This window comes from Cimex lectularius, unplaced genomic scaffold, assembly GCF_000648675.2.
Source record: "Cimex lectularius strain Harlan isolate CLEC.00 unplaced genomic scaffold, Clec_2.1 scaffold56, whole genome shotgun sequence".
NCBI classification, from domain to species: domain Eukaryota; kingdom Metazoa; phylum Arthropoda; class Insecta; order Hemiptera; family Cimicidae; genus Cimex; species Cimex lectularius.
This window is the reverse complement of record NW_019394202.1, coordinates 530,384-556,874: the sequence shown is the minus strand read 5'-3', so window position 1 is coordinate 556,874 and position 26,491 is coordinate 530,384. Positions and strand designations below refer to the sequence as shown.

General features: G+C 34.5%; 2 protein-coding genes across 5 annotated transcripts in view; both read left to right on the top strand.

Annotated features, from left to right (window-relative positions):
- LOC106666623 (peptidyl-prolyl cis-trans isomerase D) overlaps positions 1 to 4,679 on the top strand; it is a 33,745-nt gene extending 29,066 nt beyond the window's left edge. For both annotated transcript variants that reach the window (XM_014393939.2, XM_024230122.1), the window contains exon 8: positions 29 to 4,679. In XM_014393939.2, the coding sequence (XP_014249425.1) occupies positions 29 to 250 (222 nt within the window). In that variant the 3' untranslated portion in view covers positions 251 to 4,679. The remainder of the gene's footprint in view (positions 1 to 28) is intronic.
- A 3,512-nt stretch (positions 4,680 to 8,191) lies between these two features.
- Positions 8,192 to 21,269, top strand: LOC106666655 (dymeclin). Of its 3 annotated transcripts, none has more exons than XM_014393995.2 (14): positions 8,192 to 8,377; positions 16,777 to 16,946; positions 17,023 to 17,178; positions 17,247 to 17,365; positions 18,753 to 18,825; positions 18,912 to 19,144; positions 19,219 to 19,362; positions 19,771 to 19,907; positions 19,977 to 20,102; positions 20,164 to 20,277; positions 20,340 to 20,480; positions 20,536 to 20,709; positions 20,795 to 20,911; positions 20,982 to 21,269. In XM_014393995.2, exons 2-14 carry the CDS (start codon positions 16,807 to 16,809, stop codon positions 21,102 to 21,104), a joined length of 1,797 nt encoding a protein of 598 aa, XP_014249481.1. In that variant the 5' UTR covers positions 8,192 to 8,377; positions 16,777 to 16,806; the 3' UTR covers positions 21,105 to 21,269. The 3 variants fall into 3 exon arrangements, with proteins under 3 accessions (XP_014249481.1, XP_024085906.1, XP_014249482.1); XM_024230138.1 differs by lacking the exon at positions 8,192 to 8,377 and adding an exon at positions 12,206 to 12,302; XM_014393996.2 differs by lacking the exon at positions 8,192 to 8,377 and adding an exon at positions 13,423 to 13,591.
- Positions 21,270 to 26,491: the final 5,222 nt, after the last annotated feature.

Below are 26,491 nucleotides of genomic sequence, written 5' to 3'. Positions count from 1 at the left end.
AACTTCATATTAAACACTGATTTTATAGGCATTGATGATTGACAGAAAAAATACCAAAGCTCTGTTCAGAAGAGCACAGGCGAATAAATATTTGAAGAATTTTGAATTGGCAATGGTAGATCTCCAAACTGCACATAAGTACGAACCTCAGAACCTCGTTATTGCCACAGAGATAAAAGTGGTGAAAAAATTCATAATGGACTATAAGCAAACTGAAAAAGAAAGATGTACAAAAATGCTTAAAGTATAATCAGAAAATTGTATAATTCAAATTGATGTACAGAACCGTGTATAGATCAGTTTGCAAATAATTCATCAGAGTCTGGAGACTGAAAAATATTTTAATTTGAACGATTTGATAACTTGACTGACAGCAAACAATTTATTCGACTGTCAAGAGAGATAAACTATGTTATTAACGACTTATCGTTAATCCCTCAGGTATTTTCTTCATTTTGTGAAGGGAACAGAATATAATTTTTTTTCTTTGAAACCTTGAGAGCCTACTGGTTAGATAAATACCCAGGTTGAATCAATAGATCTAGGTAACACAACCCAGTCTATGCAAGGTTTCAGTTATTTTTTAATCCTCCATTACTACTAGGTTTGGGTTTCCTCAATCCTCATATTCTAAATATGGTACTGCCTGACTTAACCCTGCCTAGCTGACTTCTTTGCTTAAGAATTCTTCTTAAATAGTAAATAAATATATAAAACTAATATTTCGTATTGTACTTTGGCAAAATGTAAATACACTTACAATTTAATGAAACCAATTGCTAAATTCAAGATGTATTTATAACTTAATATGCTAAAAATAGGTAATAGGAAAGAAAATTGTGTCATTTTTGTTACAACAGTCTCCAAACTCTGTGCCTATGAGAAATTCCTTAGTGTTAATAAAATTTTAAAAATGTAGTAACTGCCATAATTTTTAAAAACTATGGCATACCAATAGTAGATATACTATTAAATGTTAATAAATACGTAAATATTTTATTCCAGTTCTAACTCAATGTTTGTATTTGGGTTAGATTTACAAGGGAATGACATCAATGAACAAGGATTTAGTGAATTAATTAAAAAAAAGTGTGTAACATATGTGCACACATATTATAGTGTCAAAAAAGACAAATTTTGAACTGCTTGAAGGATTTTTAAAACAAAAAATAATTTTATGAATATGAGATTGTTTAAATATATTTTATTGTCAACTCATGACCAATATGACAGAATTTAAATATACTATGTACATTGCTATACATAGGATAATAATAGAACATAATACTAAAAATTATCCTAGTGTGTATGTAAATATTGTGTTGTATGTTTAGTTAAAGTATGATGGGTAATATATAGACAATAGTGTAAAGATAGATAATAGTATAAACCACACGCTTTGGGACAAATCATTTTTCAAGTTGGTTTATTTTAATTTTTTAATTAATATTCGAAAGCTATGGTCGTGCAATCACCGAATTCAGTTAAACTTTTCTTGGTGATATTAGGTGGAAAGTTATAAAATTCGAGACCAAGTGTTCTTCCCAATGAACCTACAAGCTGAGAAATTTTGTTTTTAGTAATTTAATTTTTTTATTTTAAATATGGTTTCCTGCCGTGCATTAACTTTATCGTGTAAGGGAAGCCAACACTTCAACTGGAAACAATCAGTACGGACCTGGTAGCTCCCCAGTCTTACACCATTTATAAATATATCATGTGTTTACATCTTGCATTGTGTACCATATAGATGTGGATAAAACCGTGTAGAACAAAAACCATTTACAACAAATACACCACGGGAAAAATCCACATATTCTAGGGGTACTCTTGATGTCCCAACTAGCAGGAGCACACCGATCCACCACCCCAGATGGAAGCCCTGTTTTCTGCCTTTGTTGGGCATGTTTGAGGTTATTATATATTCATTTATTTTTTTTATGTATGTAGGATAATAAAGACTACCAAGAAAAGTAGGGAAAAAATGTTTTCTTGAAAAAATCATTTAGGTTAGTTTTAACATCCAATCTAAAGACCTCAAATGCGGATTTTTATATCAATAACTTTTGTTTTTATGTTATGTTCATAACTGTCATGCTGACAATCGTAGGAGATCCTCCAAATCCGTACAATATAAAGAACTTGTTTCTAATTATAACTTCTTTAATATGTCTGACAATATTAAAATTGCCTCTTTTCCTTTTGCTCATCTATTTTTAAAAATTATATATGAATTGTTCCCCTTAATTACAACCCTACAAAAGATAAGCACTCCAACCTATGTTCCAACAAACATGCTAGAGAAGACACATTTCATTTTTTTTCATAATGTCCAATTTTATATGGATTCAGAACAAGACATTTAAGTTCATCTACTTCTGTGTTTTGGTGACCCGGGGTCAGACCTTGGTCTAACTTGTACCACCGTCATGGTCATTTCAGCTCCTTCTGTTGTAACCTAAACACACTCACTCTACCACTCATTCTTAATTATTCTGATTTAAATACTTTTTGCTCAAGTAGAGTGATGGAGTACTAGATATTGCTCCATCACCCTTTATCACGCTATAAACAACTATACTTACAATACCTAGTCTAATTGATGAGGTACGTAATATTACACCATCAATATTTTTTGTACTAAATGCACATTCACACATATAAGTCTTACGAAACAGTTAAAGCATCTATCACCCAAGTTAGCATATATACAAAAGTAGGATTACCTGCGATAAACAAAATAGCTATATATATTTCCCCAGTTTCCTCCAGAAATGGGGAATAGGGGACCCAAAGATTTGCTTGTGTTGTGGTGGAGCACAATTCTTATAATGGGCGGCATTCGTACTATACTATGGAGCTAAGGAATCACACCTTTCAATCACATTGAACCTTTCATGCCAGGAACATACTTTGGCCCAAAAAGTAAGCGTCCGTGATTCAACCGAGTATGACTACTTCCTCAGTCAGGTTAGAATTCTTCTTCTGTGGTTTAGATTCCTCAGAGCTACTTACCAATCATGTTCTTGAAGCACAACAGCTTCTCAGGCGACCTAGACCTTTGACGCTTTTTTAACCATATTATTTATTGCTTGTAGTCAGATCATCGTTTTGTTTGTTGTCAAACGTCTGTTGAGACACTAATTGAGCGTAAATCTGTATTTCTCAAAAGTACTAAGTGATTAGCTAATCCAATTAAGTTAAGCCATTGTATAATAAAATAAATATAATAATATAAATAATTAATAAACAAAGTTAATAACATGATCCCTGAAGTAAACTTCAATTCTGTATAAAATACTAAATTTTATTTGTTTTGTTGAATACTTATTGCTCCTTCTCTGGCAGATAGTTGTAAACCATAACCATAGTGTGCTTTTTTATATTATAATTATATTGCAAAATATTATTCTTATATTCATCAAATAAAGTACCTTTTCATTCATTTGTTCATTTATACTTGGACAAAAAAGGTAGAAAACCATGTTTAAAAAAAAATTAAATTATATACTTTTTCTGGCTCCCCCATTGACAAGAATGCTCAGACATATATCTAATATTTTCCGACCTTCACCAAAAATAGTTTCATTGAAAACAGTGATCCCAGTCTGCCTTTGTAGGTTAACTATGAATTGTGTTGTATTATTTATGTAATTCATATTGCAATATCCATGTACGATACATATATCTACAAATAATTTGTAACCATATTTTAAGAAACGCTTAACTGCCATAATTTTAATAAATAACTTTAAAAAATATAAATCTTCGTGTCACTCTTGCTAAAAATAGTTAATTTATAATTATGATTTAACAGATATCGGTCCCAAAGCTTATCATTATAGTTTAAACTATGTATAAATATGATGCCTATTTTTTAATTTGATTGGATGTTATATCAATGGAGAAAAAACTGATGTATTCTGAATATTGATGAACAATTTAGAAATTTTATGATTCAAAATTTCTATTCATAACTATATCAACAAAAATTTGATTATTTTTAAAATATATTTTCATACTGGGCAGAATTTGTATATATTATATCAAGAGATATGGGATGAGATCTCAACAATTTGTCATGGAAAAATGATTAATTAAACCAAAATCAATAACTGTAAATACATAACACGTGGTACTAATGGCTTGTAATTTAAATTGTTTAAAAATGTAATTTATTGATAGTCAAAAGGCTTAAATATGCCATGAAGTCAACAGTTATGTGATCTATTGTAAATAAAGTTTCTGACATTTACATTAAAAAAAGAAAGGTATTAATAATTTTGTACCACCATATTATTTGTGTGATTGCATAGTCTAATTAAATTCAATTTATATCATAATTTATTTTTGTACAAGTTATTTGGCAGCGGTTGTAATATAAATTAATGAAGTGATATATTTGAGTGATTTTATTGAATAGCTTAAGTTAACAAATAGGTACACAATATGATTTATTTAAACTTAAAATTTCCATTGGATATTCCAGTATTTTTGACAAATGTAGTGAGGGTGCTACAATTTTATGTTATCTAATTGTTTTCTTCTTTTTTTTAATATTAAGTATATGACTGAAAATTGTACCTGTACATTTTTTTCTGATTTCTTCTTATCATTATTTTGTGTATATTTGGTTTGGAATTTGATGTGAATCTAAATATCAATTTTTATTTTATTAATTTTTGTTTTCTTTCTGTTCTTCTTTCACTGACTCCCACTTTATCCTAATTAGTATAATTTTGGCTGCTTAATTTTTTGTCAGTATGTCGCATTATGTTAGACTGCGAACAAAATATAACTACAGCCTGGCAATATAAGTTGTTACCATATCCATCTCTGTAAACCAATACAAAATCTGTGAGCATTGTGGAATTTATATTTTTGCAAAGTATTCCATTAAAAAAACAAAAACAAACAAATTCTTTTTCCCATCCCATAACCTCAATTAAGTTTTTATTTTATTGGATTGTTGTTCATGAAAAGAAAATTACAAAAGTGTAAAAAAAAAAAGAAAAAAGAAATGGTTCCAAAAGAGAAATAAACAGTCCCCCACAAACTTATAAAGGGATTAGACATTTAACCAAAATGCTTACACAATTTCTAGAGGATGGATAAAGAAACACTTTCATCTGCTTCAATTGGCCACTCCACTGATTACAAAAAAAAGATACAGCGATGAGACCAACTGTTTCTCCATATGACAAACTCATTGTGGCATTGAGGTTTTTGGATGATACTGGTGAATTTTCCCTTGGGTTTCGAGTATTTATTTCCAGGACTGAATACTGTTGCCGTTGTAACTTCTTGTGTTCTATATCTGCCTGTGTACCAATAGATGGTGCTGTTCCTAAAAGTGTTTTTCTCTCCCATTCTTTTTTGTTACCTACGTTTATTCGTAAGTTTTGATAAAATTCAAACATCCTGTCCATGTCGTCTCTTGAAGCCATGAATATTGGGTAGTCTTTCATTATGTTGTTGTAATCTCTCCATTATAGTTTTATTCCTGTTAGAGGTTTCTCTTTAATAATGGTTTTCTGTGCTGTCCTCATTATCATGTGGTATAGGGGGATTATTCCCAATATCTTCTCCATACCACCTGTTGGATATGTTCTCATCCTTCCTGCAGATGCATGCAAATCTCTGTATTTTTGTGAGTTTTCTTCGTTTTGTTATTTGTTCTGCTTTATTGGCTCGGGCTATGGCTCTGTATGTAAGAATAGGTCTTACCTTCATGGTGTACATCCTAAACAGGTTTTCCGGTCTGCATCCCCAGTTTTTTCCCACTATTCTTCTGCACACCATTAAAGCTCGTATCGCCTTCTTGGCTGATATGTTCCTTAAATGACAGTGTTTTATCTAGTGTGACACCCAGATATTTGGCCTGTGTTTTTTTAAAATTTCTATCACAGTATTATTGAGTGTTATCTGCTTCATGCGATTCAATTTTCTTTTCCGTGTAAAAAGACTAGTTGTTTTATTAGGGTTGATTCTTAAGCCAGAAGTTTTACACCATTCTTCTGCAATTTTTAGCCCTTCTTGGATTATGTCACAGAATTTTCTCCTGGCTTATCAGGACTTTGACATCCACACCTCTGCAAGTGGGTTATTTTACATTTTCTGATTTTTTGAGATTTCACAACCTTGCTTCAAATAAACAATGATAATTCCTAAACTAAAAGGTTTTCAACAAATCCGTTCGGACAATTGAAAAGTACGTTAAATTTCCAATAAGATGTGATCAACATTCAATTTTTTTTTTCAAAGTTGAAAAACACTAAGGTGTTTCTAAACTATTTCCAAACCTAGAGACTAGCCAATTTCAGAAAACGTACTCCATTTAATATCCTTTTTAGTGGTAACCCATTCAAAATTTCCTTAAGTTTTTTTGTTTGTTTTGTTAATTTCCACCTTCAACCACGTTTTTTTTTTCTTTTCCTTGATCAATTTCTTTATACTTGAAAAAGTAACTAAAAAAGAAATTACACCAATAAAAAGGATGTTAAATGGAGTATATTTTCTGAAATTTGGTGTCCCTATGTTTGTAAATAGTAGTTTAGAAACACCATAGTAAGTTTTTCAACTAAAAAAACAAACTATTTTTCAAAGTTCTGGCTACTAAACCGCTTATTTCACCTACGTTTACAAGTCTAGTATTTATCACATCTTATTTGACATTTAACGTAGTTTTCAATGGTATCGACAAATTTGTCCAAAACCTTTTAGTTTTGGAGTCACCACTGTTTATTTGAAGCAAGGCCGTGAAATCTTAAAAAAATCAGAAAAAGGGGAATAACTCTGAAGTTGTTGAGATTGGGACCATAGCTAATTAGGACTTTTTGGTTTCATTTTGAATGTACAATCTACTGGCAAAGTTTGTAACACGAGTAGCTGAACACCCTGTTCTAAGAGACAGAACCTCTGAGGCCCTCCTTGGACAGTGCTCTTGATACTTGAGTGTTTTTATCTGTCCTACCACCAAAGTTGGACTCCATAGGATATTAACAACTATGTCATTTCAGCCCCCAACACATGCAGTTTTTAATATAGATACACACACACTTACTTCCCCCCCCTTTTTTTTAATGAGGGTTCGCAACAGCAGATTTCATATAAACCCTCAGTGTGCCGGTGTTTTTTGAAAAGTATGTCTGGTCACTGTAAGTATGTCAGGTTTGAATGCAGGGCCGCTGGATTCGAACCTGGAACTTTACCGTACAGTGATGAGCGCCTTGTCAACGCCTAAACCATTGCGGCCATCAACGCCCTGCCATACTATTTATATCTAAGCAATCAAAGCGTCTATATGGTATAATAATACATTCAGCCGTATACACAAAATGGTATATCTATCAGTAATATATACAATAAAACAGCTGCTTTCTCTAAAAATTGGACAGACAAACCAAATACTTGCTGCCTTGCTCAAGCACAATTCTATTAGGTGGCATTCCTACAAGTTCTCTATGTGGAGCCAAAACTATTTCCAAACCTAGAGACCAGCAAATTTTGGAAAACGTACTCCATTTAATATCTTTTTCTTTATTTTCCACCTTAGCAATCCTTCAACCACGGTTGAACCTTGATCAATTTCTTCATCTTGGAAAAAAGTAATGAAAAAAGCAATTGCACCATTAAAAAGGATATTAAATGAAGTACTTTTTCTTAAATTTGCTGGTCTCTGGGTTTGGAAATATTTTAGAATCACCATAGTAAGTTTTCAACTCTTGAAAAATTTTTTTTTCAAAGTTCTCGTTACTAAAATGCTTATTTCACTAACGTTTACAAGTTTAATATCGATCACATCTTATTGGAAATTTAACGTACTTTTCAATGGTCTCAACGGATTTGTTCAAAACCTTTTAGTTTTGGAATTATCATTGTTTAATTGAAGCACGGTCGTGAAATCTTAAAAAATCAGAAAACGTGAAATAACTCCGAAACTGTTGAGATTCGGACCATAGTTATTTTTCAAGTTCTTAACACGAGTAGCCGTACACCCTGTATAAAAGACTGGATATGCACATAATACATACAAAAAAATGTGAAATTGAGATGGAAAAAAAAACGTTGCCAGACTGTGGAACAAGAGAAATAACAGTTGTTTGAGAAAGACGTCCTTTGCCTCTGGTGGTGACGTTTGTGAAACGTTTGACGTCCGAGTCTGGCTCAAACGTCAATTTTTGTATTCTAGCGGAGAAGGTAACGAGTTCCTCCCGATCGTCAATAATTTGTGTATGTTCAAATTCTAGAAGATTGGCATTTGAGTAAAAGGGGGCATTTTTATGATGTCCTTTTAGTCGTCAGTGAGCCGTTTTAGGGCCACGGCACTTAAACGTCGGACGAGGCGACAACAGACTGTCTCCTCTCAAATCTATGCGTAAGTGATAATTCGTCTCAATTAAGAAATTTTTTCTCAAAAAAATAAATAAATAAAAATTTAAAAAAATCTGGGAGACGAACTGTAAAAATTAATAACGGTTTTTATTTTTTTATAACTTTTAAGAAAAAATAAATAAAGACTGTCGAAAATAATAACCATAAGGTCCAGCAACTAGTGCAAAAACAGATGACAATTAGCTGTCACGTTCCATTAAAAAATAAATAAACTAAAATAAAAAGCACGGTTGTTCGAAAAAGTAAACTTTTTGAAAAATATAACGGTTTAATTTCTTCATATCCCTGAAATAATAGAGTAAGTAAATCTTTGAATACCTGTAATTCTTGGCATCAGTATAAATAAACCATAATAATTAAACCGAAAAGTAATTGCCTGTATTATTGCAGAACTGAATTTATTTTTGTATAAAATAATAATATTTTTATGTAGAAGAAGTTTCATCCTGATCCGATTAAGGATAGGCAATGCGTGGTTGACACACGGTCACTTTTGGAGGAAGGTTGTTCAAGTGTCGCCCTTAATTGAAAGGTGTCACTCCTTGGCTCTGTATAAAGGGCGTGTAGGAATGCCACCCGATATGGAAATTGTGTTTGAGTATATCAGCAATAATTTGGTTACCCTGTTCCGATTCTTGAAGGAAACGGAGTTATTTTATGTAAGGTCTTGGTTGAGATGAAAAATTAGTGTCATGAGCGGGATTTGAACCCACGACCTTCGGTTCAATTCGCCGCTGCTCTAACAACGTGAGCTGTTGTGACTTCGATCCACTCGGACACCAACTCCCCATCTCAACCTACAACTGTCTGACTTTTCCTTTTTTTTGCCATTTTTCAAATGTCGTGTAATCAGGATTCGATTCTCAGGGACTTATGAAGTGGCCGCGGGGAGCTGTTAGTTAAGTAATTACTTCTTTACTTATTATATATTAATCCATTTAAGTTTAGTGGTTTAATTGATCATATTAATTATTTGAATTACTTATTCCTTTTTTGTAAGGTCTTGGTTGACTTCGATCCACTCTGACACCAACTCCTCATCTCAATCAAGACCTTACATAAAAAGATTGATTAATTGAAATGTTTAATATGGTCAATTAGACCACTAAACATAAATGGGTTATTTTTTGTATTTTTTTGTATACACTGATGGACAAATTTAAAGCACCACTCAATTTACTTAGTTTAAAATTAAATCCATTGTTTTTGTACATTAGTTATAAGAAATTAGGGGCTATTTTAGTCAAAATAAATAGTAAATAATGCTTTATTTACTTTTGTACTGATTATTCCCATTTGCACAAAAAGTAGCTATTATTCTGCTACATATAAAGATCGCTTTCAGTTAATCTTTTTTCTTCATTGATATCATTTGATATTATTCTTATTCTTAAACCTTTTTAATTGCTCCAGTCAAGCATTTGAGTTGGTATGATAGTATCAGGGTTTAATATTTTTAGTGAAAGGATACTTAAGGATAAGGAACGAGGAGAATGAGTGTAAATCACTCTATAATAGGAAGGGTTCTTTGACGCTTCAGAGAAACAGGGTTTTGCAATAGAAGTCTAGGACAGGGTCGACCTAGGTGTACAGACGAGAGAGAAGATAGATTCATCTGTCATCATGCTCTACAAAACTGCAGCATTATGTGAAATGAGATAAGAAATCTGATAAGACAAGTCGATTTCCTCCAGGACTGTAAGAAGAAGGCTCAATGAAAATAACCTTAAGGCCCAGCACCCGCTCGTGGACCTCTTCTTTTCACAGCTCAGAAAATGGCTAGGCGCAAGGGAACATGTGAATTGGACATTGAAAGATTGGGGACGAGTTCACTTTACAGAAGGTCAGAGTTGGTCCGAAATCTTCAGATGGGCAATTTTAAATGGAGACGCTCGGGAGAAAGGTACGCCCTATGCTGCATGGTTCCACAATTGGCATTCCACGGTGAGTCATTGATGTTCTGGGGTGGCATTTCCTTGGACGCTTGCACTGAATTGGTTGTTGTGTGAGGAAGATCTCTAATTTTACAGAGGTACTTACAAGACATAATAAAAAAACATGTAGTACATTTGCCCCCACATTGGTGAGAGATTCTTGCTAATGCAGGATAATGTCAGGCCCCATAGAGCTTGAATTGTGGATGACTACCTGAATGAGATTGGAAATGTGTTTGTTGTGGCCAGCTCGAAGTCCAGATTTAAACCCAATTGAACACATTTGGGGTCAACTTAAGCGATGAGTATGATCGCAAAACCCAGGTCCTACCACCTTAGAAGAGTTGGAAACGGATGTTCTTGATGAATCGGAATGAATTCCTCAGGATTTTACCAGAAATCTTTTTCCAAGGAATACAAAGGTGTTAATAGATGTGTTCCTGCCAGAGGTGGAAATAATATGTGTTAAAGGGGACAAAAAAAATTTTGTTCACATTTTTTCTTTACTCAATTTTTTTAAGAATGAGTTAATAAACATTTTCTTTTTAAATGTCTTATTTTTACAATCAAATCTATTTTTGGTATGTAAAATACGAATAAACCTAAATGCATTAAAATTTAAGGATGGTGCATTAATTTTGTCCATCAGTGTGTATACAGGGTGTTCAGCTACTCGTGTTACAAACTTTGCCAGTAGATTCTACATTCAAAACAGAACCAAAAAGTCCTAATTTATTATGGACTGAGTCTCATCAGTTTCGGAGTGCTTCAATTCAATGATAATTCCAAAACTGAAAGGTTTTGGACAAATCCGTTGAGACAATTAAAAAGTACGTTAAATTTCCAATAAGATGTGATCAATATTAAACTTGTAAACGTTATTGAAATAAGCATTTTAGTAGCGGGTATTTTGAAAAATATATTTTTTTTTCAAGAGTTGAAAAACTTACTATGGTGATTCTAAACTATTTCCAAACCTAGAGACCAGGAAATTTCAAAAAATGTACTCCATTTAATATCCTTTTTAGTGGTGCAATTGCTTTTTAATGACTTTTTTCAAAGATAAGGAATTAATCAAGGAAAAGAAAAAAAACGTGGTTGAAGGATTGGTAAGGTGGAAAATTAAAAAAAAAGGATATTAAATGGAGTACGTTTTTTGAAGTTTAATGGTCTCTAGGTTTGGAAATAGTTTAGAATCACCATAGTAAGTTTTTCAACTTTAAAAAAAAATTTTTTTTTCAAAGATCTCGCTACTAAAGTGCTTATTTCACTAACATTTACAAGTTTAATATTGTTCACATCTTATTGGAAATTTAACATCCTTTTAATGGTATCAACAGATTTGTCCAAAACCTTTCAGTTGTGGAGTTATTGTTTATTTGAAATTTTTAAAAATCATTAAAAGTAAAATAACTCCGAAACTGTTGAGATTCGGACCATAGTTAATTAGGACTTTTTGATTCCATTTTGAATGTAGAATCTACTATCTATCTAACTGAGAGTCTATATGGTATAATAGTACACTACACATTCACGCAAATAAATACATTCAGTATTTATTATTGTATATCTATCAGTAATATATACAATAAAACAGCCCTGTTTTCTCTAAAAATTGGACAGACAAGCCAAATACTTGCTGCCTTGCTCAAGCACAATTCCATTAGGTGGCATTCCTACAAGTTCTCTATGTGGAGCCAAGGAATGGAACCCTTCAATCAACTGGGACACATCGAACAACTTTTCTCTGCATGCCTATTCTAAAAGTAAATGTCTGTATGTTAACCTCACGTGGCTTATTCTTATTCGGATGATGATGATGATCTGTCATCTATGAGTCAGATCCTCTTAGGGTCACCTATTGACAGTGCTCTTGATAAGTGAGAGCTTCTCTGCCAATCCAGCCCAAAGCAGATAATAGAGATAACAGATTTCAATACAATTTTCAATAGTATATAAAAATGAAAATATTCTGTAAGTAATAATGTAAATAATTTAAACGTGTGTACGTATTGTGTGAATTTTTACTTGTAATATTCAATTATTGGATTTCAGTTTGTGTTACCATCTTCAGTGGTTATCAACTCTCCTTTTTTTGTCCCAACTTGGCAAATTTTCAATTATTTTACATTGTACAAATAACACTTTAAGTTTGTTGTAATAACACACATGCCTCACAGGCCTGGAGAATGCGAGAAGTTGAAATGCATCTGACAGACCAGAACAGCCAACAGGCAGACCAAACTGATCATAAACAACCAAATTATAATTTCATTATTTGGTCGTTACTGATCATTTTGATCTATACGTCTATTGATCATTTAATCTATACGGTCATTTGATATACATTTGTGTACATGTATGTACAGAACTGAGTCTGTGACTTCACCCATTTGGTGTTTTAGTGGCCTGAAGTCAGACATTAGGCCTCCCCTAGATATTCCTCAATCACACTTTAACACATTTATAATATGTATATAAGTTAACTATAATTATAATTTAGATCGATGGGGTACTTGATATTCCTCCATTGACAGTAACCTCACTATCCACAGCAAGCACAGCATTCCTTTTATCAGTGAACTGATCCTTTCCCGATTCTAAAAGTTTCACGCCATCTTCTTGATCCATCCTAACCCTACTACCCTGCCACGTCGCCTTTAATCGATGATGGCCTCAAGACCTCGTTGCCCCTTAATCCCTCACACTGAGTGCTAGCATTGGCTGGCTTCTCATGGCATATGCCCTCTGGTGTGAAAAAGAAACATACTGTCATCACATTTGTAATATGTACAAATATGTATAGGCTACAAATATTAATTTTTAAAAAAGTGAGTGACAGAGTGAATGGGTTTGGATCTAAGAACTGCATGTGCTAGGTGCTACAATGATCTAGCTGTTGATAGCACCTGGAGCCCAACCTTGGCGGCTGGACAAATAACACAGACGTCTGACCCTGTTCTGCCAACACTCGAGGTGGGTAATTCTCAAGGCTTGCCAGTAACTTATTGTAAATTACAAAAGCTGGAATTGCTGGTAGACTGCAAAGAGTGACTCACAATTACATGTGTATGTATGTAATGCATTTATATCACCTGTCTTGGATGTAACCATGGCATTAGAAAAGAGTAGTGATTGAATCATTTTCGTTATTTATAAATATTAGAACAAACTATTAAAAAAACAAAAACATTTTCATTAGTATCATACTAAATCATTAGTAACGTTCTTGTTTTTTCAAAGATCATTGGACAATTACAATTGTAAGTAATAATTTAAAAGAATACTGATAATATTGTATAGAGATTACCATTAAGAAGACATTAAAAATTCTGAAACATTAATGTCCCTCATCGAATAAACAATATTTAATGTAATGATAATGAAATAGTGACATTTCCTTCAGTGGTATTCGCGATAACAAGTCATTTTGGTCTGCCTATCCTCACTGGGCGGGTGTGGGTAAACTGTCTGATAAAGACAGACCAGAATGACCAGTAACAACTAAATAATGAAATTATAGTTTGGTCGTTTACGATCATTTTGGTCCTTCACTTGCTGCGGACTCATTCAACTTCTCGCCTTCTCCAGAGGCGAGGCCTGTGTGCTATTACAACAAACTTAAAATGTTATTAATTTGTATAACGTAAAATAATTCCAAATTTTCAATTTTTGAAAAAAAAAGGTGCTTTAACACCGCTGAAGACGGTTACATGTGTCATAAAGGCTTGTATGCAAAACAATTTGGCTCCCCTGTTTTATTTTTTGGAAAAAACCGGTCTGTTTTATTGTAAACATACTTGGAAAAAAAGAGACTCGTATTTTGTTGTTTATTTCAAACTATATGTATGTACTTTTATTGTTACTTTAATTACAACATGTAATTAAAATTTAGCTGACAATTTATTTAATCACTAAATGATTTTCTGGCGTTTTGGTCAATTTTTTTCAAATCATCAGAATTAAAGATTTTTTTATTAAAAATCATGAAATAAGTATGTTGTAATTAATATAATGACAAAAATACGTATAGTTTGAAATAAACAACAAAATACAAGTGTCTGATTTTTTATCTTTGTTTCTAGTACTGATAAGTATCTCATTTTGTGTATATTGAGTCTGAATGTATTTATTAGCATGAATGAGTAGTGTGAGAGGAATATTGAGTACTGAGTGATTTGTGAGTGTGAGATGGTTTGGATTTAGAAAGTGAAAGTCTAGCTGTTGATAGCCCCTGAAGGACTGGACTCATTTACAAAGTCATTGTATTTTGCTTTTTACTACAAATCAAAAAATAGTTTAATCATCCTGGTCCATGATAAATGGAGACAGTTAAACTCAGGTTTATTCACTTCACAGACCTCAAGAAAATACCTCACAAGGATAGTATTTTTAATAAATAAAACTTCACTGCTTTTCTAATTTTAAATTTACCTGACAACAATAATTATTAATTATAATTCAACAATATTTAATTTATTAAAAGAAGAACTGAAAAAATGGTTTTGACTACATTATTGTGTTGTAGGCATCATCGCCCCCTTGTTTGAGTTTAAGGAATGCTATGCCTGAATATTTTTTGATGTCGTGTGAGCACTTGATTAAGTATGGCATGATAAAAAGATTAAAACCCCTTCAGGGAAAAAGCACTTTCAGGTAGTCACCCCTTGTGATTATAATTATAGTCTGGATGATGACCATCGTAACATAGACTGCTACACCGATGGATCACTTATCAAAGGAAGAGGGAGTGGTGCAGGAATCTACATACCAAAATTAGGAATCAGCAACTCCTCCCCTCTTGGCAATAACACCTCCGTTTTTCAGGCGGAAATCTGGGCCATCAATGTGTGTTGTAGAACACTTATGGAAAATAAAATTAAGGGAAAAGATATTAAAATCTTTTCTGACAGTCAGGCTAGTCTTAGGGCATTACAAAAAGATTTGTCAACGTCACGACTGGTGGAGGAAACTATAGATCTTATCAATAGGATCTCTTTCAGGTTTGAGAATAAGATGACCCTTATTTGGATACCAGCACACAAAGGACACCATGGCAATGAAAAGGCGGATGGCCTAGCCAAAGAAGGTTCTAATACTGCGTTTGTTGGGCCACAACCGGTATTACCTCACTCTATGAGCACAGCGAGGGAGAGTATCAATAGCTGGGGCATGAAACAATTCCTTATGGAGTGGAATTTATCCCCCGGACACAGGCAATCGAAAGTTTGTTAAGGCGATCAAACCAGCAGAATCGAAATGGCTATCTCAAGGAAGGGAATTAGGAGGCTGATAGGTATTCTGACGGGCCACTGCCCACTGAGAAGACACCTCTTTGTAATGGGTATCCTACCAGATCCCTTTTGCTGCTTCTGCGAAATAAAAGAAGAAACGGCAAGGCACTCCCTCGCAGAGTGTGATAGGTATGCTAGGTCTAGATTTGAAATCTTTGAAGGAGAGGACATCACCAAATCACTCCCCGAGATAAAATGGTCCAAAATCTTGGGGTTTGTGAACGAGTGCAAGAGGTTTATGCAGGACATGTGAGCCGACCAAGTCCTGGACCTTTTAGGGATGGGGTACGAGTCTACCCAGGCATTTAACCCCCCGGGTCTTGGTCGCCCACCCTGCATAATATATATACCTGATCCTTGAGCTATACCATGGAATAAAATACACAATACAAATTTCAGACCAACNATATAAGAACTGAAAAAATGGTTTTGACTACATTATTGTGTTGTAGGCATCATCGCCTCCTTGTTTGAGTTTAAGGAATGCTGTTCCTGAATATTTTTTGATGTCGTGTGAGCACTTGATAAAGTATGGCATGACTGCTATTTAAAAGCCCAAGGGCATCCATTCCGAAACCTACTATCTTATCCTAAAATCTCTTTCCAACAGATATTTTCATGCAAGAACTACGCACTCTCTCCTTTTCCTACTTCATACTGGTATTATCCTACATTTCCAATAGTAACATCTCACAGATGATATAACTATCACCCATTGAACGACCCCACATAAACTTTGAAACCTACATTTTTTGCTGGAGGAGTGGTACAAAAAGTTGAAGATTTAAGATATACTTTGACAAATCACACTATATTCTCTCTACATGAACATCATTCTTCCCTACGATGATACTGTACATTACCTTAGACTATTTCTGAACAGATGAATGATTTTGAACCCCCGTAGATTAAAAAGACCTAACAACAATTCTTACTACCTGCCAACATACAACTCATATATCATACTGTACTTAAGGGCATTAGAACTTTAGGGTTAAATGTTTAATGAAACCAGGCCTAACAATCCATGATTCTCTGAAAAATAGTCCATGTTTCTTTCCACTATCCACACCATCCTTTCATTCATGACCTGGCAAGAACCAGATTCTTAATATCAATGATTGGTGTCTTTTAATTATTAATTTAATTTTTAGATACAGTTTGGCTGTTTAGCAAAAATTGAAATGGGTGCTTATCAGAGTAGTCAATCAGAATGGAGCAAAAACAAGTATTTGCTTATGATGATAGATTCTAAATCGCAGATACCAAAAACAGATCCTTTTTGGGATGAACTCCTTTCCTACAATCCTAGAGTGACCTTAGAGTAAGTTCATACTTATTCAACATTTGTCATGATTTAATTGAACATCTCTAAAACTGGCTATTTTCCCTCCATTTAGAAATCATGGGAAAGATGTGTACAATTATTCATATGAACTTGCTAAAAAATGGAATACGACCAACAAGAATAACGAAAACGTTAGCGTTTTACTCCAGATTTTCTTAGAAAGTGCTGACAAATTACCTTACAACGAGGAAGCTGATTTTGATTCACAGTAAGTTTTTTTAAATTATTAATTATTATTGAAAGTGATCGATAAAATTGATAAATATTATATTTCAGTGAAGTCGATTGCTTACGGCCTTACAATGCATTGTTCATTCTAAGAGTGTTCTTACATTATGTTGTTCAAATGCACGAGACACTCATGTTGAAACAACTGACGCAAGTGCGAGCATCAGGTGAATTTTTTTCTTCACTTTTAAAATATATCATAAAAACGTATCATTCTAGCTTGACCAAAACTTATTATACCTGTATCAATTATAACAAATTTTGGATTTATTTTGGGACATAAAAACACAACTATCTTATGATTTTCCAACTTGTAAAATAAATGTTTAACTCCCCCCCCCAGCATTGGAATGTATTGGGTAATCCTAGAGAGAGAGGCCAGGGAAAAGAAGCAGCCTAGTTAAGTTAGAACAAGGTTGGTTATACATAAATGAGGGTTGGTTTCGTACAAGAAAATGTTAACCTAAAAATAAAATATATATTAAAAAAAAGAGAATAGAGAAAAAGTTGTAGAGTGTTGGTGGAAAGAAGAAGTGAATGAGAGAAGAACGTTGTCAGGACAACAACTGGAGACAAGTTGAGTCCGGCAGACTTGAGGAGATTGATTGGGAATTGGCGTAGGCATTTCATCGGATTTTCCTCCTTGTGTGCAGCTGATTACATCCTTGGTTCGAGTGGGTCCCAGAAGGGGATTTGTGGCTACCACAAGGAGAACGATTTTCCCACCATCTGAAGTGGATCAGGAGGCGAACAGTCCGCGAGGCCTGAGACAATGGAAGGAGAAAGAATGTTGGCAGTGCGTCAGGTTTTCCTCCTTCTGTGAAGCTGAAGACATCCAGGAGGAAAGAATCAAGAAAAATACTTGGAAGGGGATTTGGGGCTACAGTAATGTCAATTTTCCCACTGTCAGGACAAGGAAGAAGGCTCTAAAAAAAAACTCTCAAATGAACACCGAGCATGGCCACTGGAAGATGTTCTCTGTTTTTGGCTTGGACAAGGCTTTATACATTCTTTTTTCTGTTGTTAAATTTTTAAGCGGTTTTATAATTCTTTTTGTATATTTTGTTGGTTTACCACAGTCATTTATTTCATTAGTTATTAAGAGAATATGCTAATTTTTTCGTTAGTTCCTAAATGAAGTTATTTGATTTATTATGATTTGTGAGAATTTTATTGAACACAAAGCAAACCCTTGTGGGGGGGTATACAGGGGTTTAGGATAATTTGAGATAATTAAATTTTGGTTTTTCTCTCTTCCAGTGCTGGGGAGTTTTATTATTATTATTTTTAATTATCCATCTTCGTTTCTCTTTATTTTTGTAGTTCTATTTTTAACAAATAGAACAACTGGTGCCCAAGCTTATTTATTTCTTCATTTATGTTCCACAGATATATATTCATTTTTTTAATAATTTTTTCCCTCTCCGTCTCCACTGAGTGACAGGCGTATTATTGTCAGCAATTTTGGGCTGTAACAAACTGAAAGGCGGTTTTGATCATTTAAAACCATACAATATAATTTTAAGTTAATAAAATTCTTTGTAAATCTTTCAGCCTCTCCTCAGGAAGAGGACACTACAGAATTGATTGACGTGCTTTTACACATTGTTATAGATTTACCAGTAAGGTATGTTCAGTTGTTTTTCATCTGTACATAAATGGAAATTAAATCATTATATTAATTTTTTTTTTATTAACTATCTTGTCATTCAGGGAGAAAACATACCTACTTCATCTTGAGTGTATGAACATGCTGTTGGTTTTGTTGTCAACAGAATTTTATAGGAGAGGATGTACTATCGAAGTTTATGATATGATTTTTGAGCATAAAAGAGGTGATGAGCTGAGTAAAATATTACTCAAGAGGTTTACTCAACAACATAAAATGCCACACCCTGACAAATTATACTCTTCGTCAGGAGGAAGCATTATATTAGACATAGCAGGTATTTTTTGTGATGTACAAAGAATAAGAACTGATGACTGAACTCTACATGATAAAGCTTTAAATGGGTTTTAGCTGACATTATTGGATATTTTATGCCTCATGAAAATGAAGACGCACCTTTGGCCAGAACTGCTTTGCTATTACTCAACGTGCTCATCAATCACCAGGATGATTGGCAGGTGAATAGGTACAGCCTTTACCTCCATTCTCTTTCTGGTAAGAATATTTTGATATACCTCCCATATTTCCTCTCTTGTACTTTCCGTCGTTATATTGATTAAATTGTACAACGTTCTTTATGTTAATAATTGGTTATTTACATTTTAATGTTTAAGTTTAAACATTGATAGAATCAGCAAAAAAAGATTCTTTTCTTTTATAAATAAACGGGTGAGTAAAAAAAAATTGTATTAATGTATTCTAACTCATATTCTTCTAAGTGATTTGACAATCATTGGTTGGGTCGTTGTTCGTCAAAAATCTGACGGTATTGATGGTATTTTCTGGTAGTAGTCTCTCGCTTGGTGGCCACTTGTTTACTGAAATTCATACACATTTTTATTTATTTTACTTTTCATAATTTCCAGCTTTTTGTCTGTAATAAGCTTCTTCTTTTATTTTCAGATGGTTTGGAAGATATTTGTAAAACAATTTTTTCAGTTATGGACAAAGAGGAAACTAGTCTTTTGTTATATAATTTATTGGAAAGGAACAGTAGTTTTAAACCCCTTATGGTGGCACAAAATGACATTGAATCTTGGGTATTTTTATACAATGCGATTGCTCCTATCAGTTTGCATCAGTGATGATTCTTATTTATTTTTTTACAGATGCTGCCAATGTTACAAACTATTTATAAAGCTTCGGATGCAAGTGGCCACCATGTTTATATGTCGTTAATAATATTGCTGATTCTGAGTGAAGATAGGGAATTCAATAAAAAAATCCATACAACTGTAAGTGTATTGCTTTCTTACTTTTTCTATGAACAGAAATGAGATTGCAACAATGTTCCAGATGACAAAAAATGTAACCTGGTTTGTAGACCGCCATCTCGGTGAAATTTCATTGGGAGGCTTAACTATATTAGTGACAGCAAGGACTGTGCAATATAATTTACTGAAAATGAGAGTGAGCGGTTTTTAATTATTTGTAATTTTAAACTTTTTTAAAACGAGTGAAATTTTGCTTAGGACGAATACCTTCATTCCAACTGCCTTGCTGCTCTCTCCAATATGTCTTCCCATTTTTCCAACCTCCATCCTTACGTATGCCAAAGACTTGTCGGCCTGTTTGAAGTCCTGGCAAAAACATACAACCGGACCAAACATGAGGTAAAAAAAAAAAAATCGCTGGGTATAAAATTAAAATTAATAAAACCTTTTCTAGTTGCTACCCATAGAGAGAGCTCTTAGAATTATTTTGGAAGTCCTAAATTCTTGTCTCTCAAATCAATTGGCTTCTAATCCCAATTTGATATATACTTTGTTGTATAAAAAGGGTATTTTCGAGCCCTTCAGGAACAATCCTGCATTTAATGATATCATCAATAACCTTGATCAGGTATTTTATTATATTGTTTATTTTTTTAAGTCATGGGTTGTAAGTTCTTTTTGTAATAACCAAAAATAATAATTTCATTTTTAAGGTGTTGGAATATTTTACTTCAACGCTCGAAAAAACAAATGACCCCTGTAATGATGTAAATGTAGTTCTGAAGATAATTATCGAAGCGTCGGCCAAATGGCCATCCCATAGACTGCAAGTATGTGGTGTCTGTTGGTAGCCGTATTTATTCAATGCAAATTTACAAAATATTTTTCTCTCTATTTCAGAAATTTCCAGAACTAAGGTTCAGATACATTGAAGAAGATTCTACAGGGGAGTTTTTTATACCGTATGTGTGGAAATTAGTCTCGCAGTACTCGTATGTACACGGTACTATTAAAGACGACTGAAAAGATTATATAAACTTGGGAGAATGGTCATTCTTGTCACTGTGTATGTTTCTACAATGATGTGGGTTTTCAACTTTTGAAACCTGCTAGGAATACAATTTATTTTCCTAGCATTGTTATCCGTTTATTAAACTAATATAATAAATGTTTATATTTTATATAATATAAGTGAATATTAAATTATTTACCTTTTTAAATAAATTTTTATTATATGGTTGTGTTATTAAATAAGATTCAGGCCTGTCATACTGTTGTCTTGAAAGCAGTTGGGCTGATTACACAGGGGGCCTCTACTTTACTCAGGCAATGACTTCTTGAGCGTGTTATTGACTGTTCATTGCTCGTTTCCTTAAAAGTCTCTGGTGAAGTTCTAACACTCCTGGAGTCTTCTCTCCTAAAATTCTTCTTAGAAAGTACTCCCTGTATTGTAACAAGGGTAAGTCTCCCATGAGATGTGTGCATATCCTGCCAGCCTTCCACACCACTCCTGGAACCTGGTACATATGGCTATATCACCGTGACAAGCTCCCCTAGAATGTATTATTGAAACATCTTTATAAAACTCCTACCTTACCAATTGCCACCAAGCTGTCTCCCTTCCCAATGGCCTTACCTCCTCCTTCCTTCCTCTAAAATCTGGGGTGCCCCAAGGCTCTAGCATCTCTCCTATCCTTTTTTCCATTTATATCAGTGATCTGCCTGACTCCATCCAGTCCTGTAACTATCACCTATATGCTGATGACTCCCAAATACACATCCTTCCACCCTTCCGATCTTCACTCGGCCACTCTCAAGATCCAAAAAGACCTGAATTTCATCAACGAATGGGCCCATAAAAATTCCCTAGTCCTCACTCCGTCCAAATCCACCGCCATAATTATCGGGTCCAGGCAACTCCTCAATTCCCTCCCCAGCATCCTCTCATGCTAAATAACCATCCCATCCCCTTCTGCTCTTCGGTTAAAATCCTAGGAGTAGTCTGACCAAAACCTTTCCTGGCATTCTCACATTTCCCAAATTTCAGCCATTCCATTGCTTCCCTCAGCCTGTTTCGGCGGTCCTGGCTTCTCTTACCTTTCTCCACTCGCAAACTCCTTGTATCTTCCCTTCTTCGATTATAGCTGTTTGGCATACGGTGGTCTCTCGGAGGGGGAGAATGCGCGATTGAAGCGTATTATGAATTGTTGCGTAAGATTTGTGTACCCGGGTGTCGGGGTTCCTCGCTATTCCCCTCCTTCCGTGCACAGTATTTCCTAGGTTGCTTTCTTTTCCAGTCCATCCACACTCGTCGTCCTCTTTACATCATCCAATCCCTCCAATTCAACTCCTCACATCACACTCATAAGACCTGATCATCCCCATCGACCTTATCCTTCCGCAACATACAACCCATACCTTCGAAAGATCCTTTCTGATCCGAGCCCCTAAACTCTGGAACTCCCTTCCCCTTTCTATTCGTCACGCTGCCTCCTTTTCCTCCTTTAAATCCCACATGTATAATCACCTCCTCTCCTTCCAAGCAGAGACGTCATGTTAACATTTGTTATTTTTGTTTAATATTCTCGTAATTTTTTCTTCTGTCCTGCCTTATTGGTATACAGTGTGCCAAGATTTCTATCTTTTTTTTTTTTTACTTTTAACTTCATAGAAGGAACTTCCTTTGTTTATTTCATGTAAATTATTCTTAGGGGACACCAGACCCAGAATAAAGTTATTTTTCTTCTTCTTCTAAAACAGTAGCAGTTGCCCAGTTTCTAAGATAGATTTTGGAGGAGGTAGATCGCTGGAACTTCCTGCTGACGAACTTTTTGATGGGACTAAACCTCCGAACGTAGACTACCGACTCGGATCGCCAACTTGAACTTAGTACTTTGGAAACAGAACTGCATTGAATATAGAACCTCAACTCTTTAAGACTGTGTATCTGACTCACAATCTCTGGTACAGGCCAGTTTTATACCATGGCTCAGTCAAGAGCGGATCAGGTTGCAAAACTTGTATGGTGAGACCTCAGAAGACCTTGCTGACAAGGTTGGTTATAACCTTGGATGAAGCGGCAGTTTACGAAGGCATAGACCCTGAGCACTAGATGACTTGAGTGTGCTGCATGACAGTATAGAATATCAAAGGCAGAATGTTTATCATCTTGACAACCTTATGCAATTTGTGTATTGGAATGGAGCTGTATCGACTATCCTATTGCCTTACTGTAGTGTTTAAAAATTGATGAGAGAATGGTGATTGAGATGATTGATTTATATTCTGCCCAAAATTGACTGAAACGGTGTAGGTTTTTGATACCCCCTGATCTCTAACTTTTGGAGTACAAAGACAGTTGTCTCAGTCTTGTGATCAGCATCTAACTTAGGACTGCCAAGAACACTCGAAGCACTTCTCATGACTCAATGAAAAATCTAATGTTAGATAAAGTATTCTATTTTTTTTCTTGTATCGCGCTGATAAGCCAAGTTTAAAATCAGTCTGAGAAGACTGGAGTCTGTAGTCCCAAATTTCATCTATAGAAAGTACATGCTGCATTGTAGCTAGGATAGGTCTCCCATGAGATATGTACATATCCTGCCATCCTTCCACACCACTTCTGGATCCTGGGACATATGGCTATACAAGCCGAAAAGCTCCCCTTTAACGAGAGAGGGAGAGAAAGTGTGTGAATGAGACAGACATAGAATAAGAAAGAGAGACAGTGAATGTAAAGAGAGCCAGAGAAGAGATAGAAAAAAAAGAGAAAGAGAGAATGATAATAGGTTGACAGATAGATGGAGAAAATAAGAGAGAGTGCTCTCTCTCTCTCTCTCACTTCTCTGGCCTTCTTCACATTCACAATGTCTCATTCTCACTCTTTCTCTGTCTCTCTCTTTCTCTATCATCTATCTATCTTTCTCTTTTTTTCTAACTATACAGGGTGAATTGCTACTCGTGCTACAAACTTCTCCAGTAGATTCTTCACCCTAAAATGAACAAAAAAGTTCATATTGTCCATGGTCCGATTCTCAACCATTTCAGAGTAATTTCGCTTTTTATCGATTTTGAAAGATATCACGTCCTGGCGTCGGAAAATCGTGATATCTTTTAATCTAAACATTTCTCTTAAAATCTATAAGCACCGTTGAAATCCCCGTTAATTTTTAGAGAGAATCAAAATCATAATTCCATTGAAATTTTTTAATTTAATTTAATGCCCATTTAGTATGTAATGCTTAAGAAGTTTACAAACAGCTAGAAGGTCAAGGAAGAAAGACCCAAACGTTTTGCCACCTTCATCTTCTTATTGAAAAATTAACGGGGATTTCAACGGTGCTTATAGATTTTAAGAGAAATGTTTAGATTAAAAGATATCACGATTTTCCGACGCCAGGACGTGATATCTTTCAAAATCGATAAAAAGCGAAATTACTCTGAAATGGTTGAGAATCGGACCATGGTCAATATGAACTTTTTTGTTCATTTTAGGGTCAAGAATCTACTGGTGAAGTTTGTAGCACGAGTAGCAAGTCACTCTCAAACATTAGCAATCCTTGAACCACCATTTTTTCTCTTTTTGTCATCAACATCTTGGTCTCACAACCACTAAATAAGAAAATGACGAGTGCGTTGGAAGCGTTATTAAATCAGGTAGTTTTCCTCAAATTTGCTGCCTTCTGAGACTAAAATTAGAAACTCTGGATTACTTTATACACTTTCCGATTTACACAATTTTCCACTCTTTTTGTAGTTCTGGCTGAAATAAAACACAAAAAATTAGCCCAAACATTTTGCCACCGTCATCTTCTTATTGAAAAATTAACGGGAATTTCAACGGTGCTATTAGATTTTCAGAGAAATGTTTAGATTAAAAGATATCACGATTTTCCGACGCCAGGACGTGATATCTTTCAAAATCGATAAAAAGCGAAATTACTCTGAAATGGTTGAGAATCGGACCATGGACAATATGAACTTTTTTGTTCATTTTAGGGTGAAGAATCTACTGGAGAAGTTTGTAGCACGAGTAGCAATTCACCCTGTATATATCTTCTCTACCCATTTCGCATGTCTCTCTTTCTCTCTCTACATCTGTCTCTTTCCCTCTCTCTCTATCAACTGTCTATCGATCTCTCTTTCTCTTTTTTATCTCATCATTGTATCATTCACATGTTTCTCTTTCTCTCTCTATGTCTGTCTCTTTATCATCTATCTATCCATCTACCTTTTTGTTTCTTATCTAAATATCTCTTCTGTGGTTCACTTTATATTCACAAGTCTCTCTTTCTCTCCCTATGTCTTTCATTCTCTATCTATGATAGAGAGCTATTCTTAATGATCTTTAGATAAACAGATGCTGATTAACAATCGACTATGCTAACATTCAAAAATATTTATCATCACACCTCTCAACTAGATGAATTTTGTAGCCATTTTGGAGATTATGTCTCACCTTGTTTAGTTATGTCAAACAAGGCCTTCAAATGTTATAATTTGATCCTTACCTATCATCTTGGTCTATTATCCTCGCTGGGTTGCTCTGTCAAATTCACTTTGCCTTCTCTCAATATCTTCAGTGTTTAGTCTGAATATATCGGGTTGTCCGGAAAATAATGCAGGATTTTAAGTTTTCATTAAAAAAAATCTATATAAAATATTCTGTTTACGTTTACAGGATTACTCATTTGTATGAATGTCAACACTTATTAATCCTCTTCCAAATGATATTGTTTGTTTACCTCTGTAGCATTCCGCTACTTGGAAATAATTCAGTCATCCTTATAATGTCAAAGCGAGAATTTCGTACGATTTTCTTTTACGAGTTTAAACTCGGCCGAAGCGGAGCCCAAACGGCTAGAAACATTAACCAAGTCTGGGGCGAGGGTTGTGTTAATGAGTGCACTGTGCAAAGGTGGTTTAAAAAATTTCGGGAGGGAGATTTCAGCCTTGAAGATGAAGAAGGTCGTGGAAGGCCTTCCTCTCTTAATGATGATGTTCTGCGATCAGTGGTGGAAGAAAACCCCAAAACAACTGTTCGAGAACTTGCAGAGCAACTCAAAGTCAGTAAAACGACCGTCGCTGACCACCTCAAGGCGATTGGAAAAGTGAAAAAACTCGAAAATTGGGTTCCACACTCATTAAACGATCGCCAAAAAAATCAGCGCTTTGATGTTTGTGCATCACTTCTTTGTCGAAACAAAAATGACCCATTTCTGGCCAGAATTGTTACATGTGACGAAAAGTGGATTCTCTACGATAACACTAGACGTTCTGGACAGTGGCTCGACAAAGGAGAAGCTCCAATACATTTTCCAAAGCCCCCAACTCATCAAAAAAAGGTAATGGTTACGGTATGGTGGGCTTCATTTGGTTTAATACACTACAGCTTCTTAAATCCTGGCGAA

What these genes read in the sequence shown, in the direction of transcription:
- LOC106666655 (XM_014393995.2), top strand. Translation starts at nt 16,807, where the DNA reads ATGGGTGCTTATCAGAGTAGTCAATCAGAATGGAGCAAAAACAAGTAT. An exon ending in GTTATAGATTTACCAGTAAG is followed by an intron (nt 18,826 to 18,911) that starts GTATGTTCAGTT and finishes CTTGTCATTCAG; the next exon opens with GGAGAAAACATACCTACTTC. An exon ending in ATAATTTACTGAAAATGAGA is followed by an intron (nt 20,278 to 20,339) that starts GTGAGCGGTTTT and finishes AATTTTGCTTAG; the next exon opens with GACGAATACCTTCATTCCAA.